This window comes from Corvus brachyrhynchos, unplaced genomic scaffold, assembly GCF_000691975.1.
Source record: "Corvus brachyrhynchos isolate BGI_N302 unplaced genomic scaffold, ASM69197v1 scaffold662, whole genome shotgun sequence".
NCBI classification, from domain to species: domain Eukaryota; kingdom Metazoa; phylum Chordata; class Aves; order Passeriformes; family Corvidae; genus Corvus; species Corvus brachyrhynchos.
This window is the reverse complement of record NW_008236783.1, coordinates 105,002-108,333: the sequence shown is the minus strand read 5'-3', so window position 1 is coordinate 108,333 and position 3,332 is coordinate 105,002. Positions and strand designations below refer to the sequence as shown.

The window sequence follows — 3,332 nt, the reverse complement described above, 5'->3', positions numbered from 1 at the left end:
TTTATGATTTCAGGGAAATGATTATCCTATGTATGTTTAGTCCAGGACAATCAATGAATATGTATGTAGAATACAGTATATAAACAGAAACATTCCTGTACTCAGCATGCACGGCTTTTGGGAGGAGCTATCCCCCCCCATGCATTCAGTGAATAAAGAATGCCTGCTTCTTAATGCTACACTGGTGTTAAGGAGTTTTTTATTTTACCAAATTTTTGGTAACACCTGCGCTCATAGTGAGTATGCCAGCAACACCCCAACCTTGTTCACATATTATTTGCTCTTAGGGAGACTGATTGTGTTATGGATTCAGAACCTTTTACCTCTAAGGCTGGCTGTGCCCCTGACCCAGAGGATCGAATAGTGAAGGCTACCTGGTACTAGAAGCTGGATGTAAGAAATTAATACAGAAAATACAGAAAAAAAAAGCCTTGGGAAAGGAGGAGGAGGTGAAGTAGAGACTAGGAGAGGCAATGTGGTTTGCTTGAATGAAGGAAAACATATTTGATGAGAAGAGCAGAACTGTTAAAAAAGTGGAAATGACTTGAGCTTATTCTCCTCCCGCAGAGACCAGAGGAAGCCAACAGTTTAGACTTTTAAGAACTACCATAACCTGAACATTTTGCAGAGTATCCCACTGGAATATATCCCATTTTTTCTGCAGCCATTATCTTGTGAAAAGTTGCTTGAACAAGCTTGTGATATTTCTGCCTTCCTGGGGTTCCCTGTTTGTGGCAAAACAGACAAAACCATTCTGAAGTATTACTAGGGCTATGCTTGTGGTGCTGCTTGGCTCTCAGAAAGCCAAGGGAGCTGGAAGATGAAGAGACGGGCCAGTGAGACCCTGTGCCAGACACAGCCCAGCCATGTGGGAACAATGGAGCTTGGCTACATCTGCTACTAAAGCAATGACTGCAAACCTCTGTTTTGCAGATCCCAAGGGATGCTTCTAAAAGTTGCATGAAAAGTAACTAAGAAAAGCAAGTCTACTGCCAGCAGGCTCTGCTTGGCAGTGGAGGCATCCACATGTCCGCTGAACAGTGCTCAGGTGTACACAAATGGACTGAACTGACTGTTCAAAAGTTTTTGTTGATGGGTGTCATTGCTCAGTCCTTCCCCACCCAAATCACTTTTTTCATTGGCAGCTCAGAAAGAGCAGCCTCTCCAAGCAGAAGTCACTAATTTTACAAGTAGGCACCTGTACTTATCCCATCTTCTCTCCCTTACCATCTTCCTTCACTAATTTCAGTGTTTCTAAAATTCTCAAGCAGCAAATCTTCTACTACTCCTCTTGGGAAACTAGTGTTCAGCCTATTGCTAAAAAAACAGTTTTTTCCAGCTTGTCTTTGGAAGACAAGAAGCATGGAAAAGCCAGCTGAGAGCATCTGCCCAATTTCTTGCTGCCACCAAGGGTCTGGCTCCTTTGTATGATCTCAACAACCAAACAAAGCAGTGAGCAATGCAGTGTGTTCCAACAACATCACAGGGGCTTACAAATAAAACTTGACAAAGTCCTAGCACGATTTATGACTACTATTGTGGAGTTTGGGAATTAATTAATTAACAGAGAGGCTCTGATCTGCAGTTCCTGTTCTACTTAATATATGGTAATTCAAGCAACTTTATCATATTCTGCTGTCATTCTAAGTGAGGTCCTCTACTAAAAACTGCAAAGCGTATAATCCTGTGGACTCAGGGGGGGCTTCCTTCCTCCTGAATGCAGGTATATGATACACTGGTGTACTGAAGCTTACATGGAAACAATAGAAACACTCTAAATGAAAGTATTCATCCAATAACATCCTTTTTTTACAGCAATTTGTGGCACTGTCTGATACTGTCATACAGAGATGTGCCAAAGCAGCTCCAGCAAAGTATGGCCATGCTGTTTCAAGTGAGGAGGAGGTATATAGCAAAGCACACAGAGATGAATTGTTCACAAGCCTTTTTTAAGTCAATAATTATGAAGAAGGGGTCATCATCAAAAAGGAACAGGGGAACTACTGAGATAAAAGCAGCCAAAGCAGAATGACGTTCTAAACCAGTTTGTGTTACATGAAGCAGCATCATACACTCTCCTGCTGTCAGGATTAGGAGACTACCCAGAACATGTAAAACAGTCATATCAAACTCCTAATTTCAACCAAGCTGGGCTACCTCTGCCTTCTTCAGGCTGCATTGTCACCAATCCTGAGCCCAGCTGTCCCTGCATCTCCCCAGGGGATGGGATGCAACACAGCATTTGGGCCTGTCAGCTCCGGGAAGGGTCATCACTGCTCTCACAGTGTTTGGCAGTAGGCAAATAGCAATGAACATCATCCTTGACCATCCTAAGGTCATTAGGGATTGCAGCTTAGAGCACAGAGGAGTGCTTTTCCAGTCCTTTACCTTGTTCGTGCCATCACATTGTTCTTCTTGGGCTGCTGATTAACTGGGCTTCCCATGTTGCCGTTCTTCAGGGAGCTCTTCTGAGCCAGCTCCCTCTGCTTCTCTGCACATAGGATACAAAGGGGGAAAGCAAAATTAGGGCAACAGCCTGGTTGGCCACCATACAGCTGCAGAAACCCAGATTTGATAGCAGCAAAAGGCATAGCAGGATTAATAGCAACAGACATGACCTCTCCATCCCTCAGGAAAGGACACAGTAAAGACTGGATGAGCTGTGTCCCATTGTCTCCAAGGTCACCAAAGGCTAAAGCTAACATACCCTCTGTATTGGGTCTGACTGAGGCAAAGTTCACAGCCCTCACAGTGCTGAGCTTTGCATTAGTAGCTGGATGGGTGTTGATAACGGGCCAGTGTTGTGGCTACTGCTGAGCAGTGCTGTGCCTCTGACATTGCTTCCCCCATCAAAAGGATAGGAGTGGGCAAGATCCTGGGAGGGGACACAACCGGGCCAGCTTGTGGGAGTGTGTCTTGTTTGGTTCAGTCCGGGTCTCCCCTTTGGGTTTTGTGTTACTGTACCATCCCAGTTTATACCCTCCTGGTTTCGTGTTCATAACCCTGCTTTCTCTATTTGTCTCCTCCCAGACCCCTGCCAATCTCTCCGGCACCCCTCCCAAGCTTCCAGAAAGTTCTGGCAGGGGCGTCGAGTGATTGGTCTTGGGGGGAGGATCCCTCCCTTCCTTTCCCAAGATAGGTTCCCTTGTGTGTCCCTCATCCCGCAGACCCGTCCTTCTCCTTCCCTGATTCGATGCCGTTGTCATCCCTCCCCTGTCGCCACCTCCCCATAAAACCCCTGGCAGGCGCGTTCAGGGTTGCTCATTGCTGGACACCCCCGAGGGGCGAGGTCCCCTGTTCGGAGACACAATAAACCTTCCGGATTTCATCCA

General features: G+C 46.0%; 1 protein-coding gene across 1 annotated transcript in view; it reads right to left on the bottom strand.

Annotated features, from left to right (window-relative positions):
* Positions 1-3,332, bottom strand: part of LOC103611330 (protein FAM219A-like) — a 73,359-nt gene that overhangs the window by 4,201 nt on the left and 65,826 nt on the right. Inside the window, exon 3 of the mRNA XM_008628831.2 lies at positions 2,389-2,491. Coding sequence (XP_008627053.1) covers positions 2,389-2,491 — 103 coding nt within the window. The remainder of the gene's footprint in view (positions 1-2,388; positions 2,492-3,332) is intronic.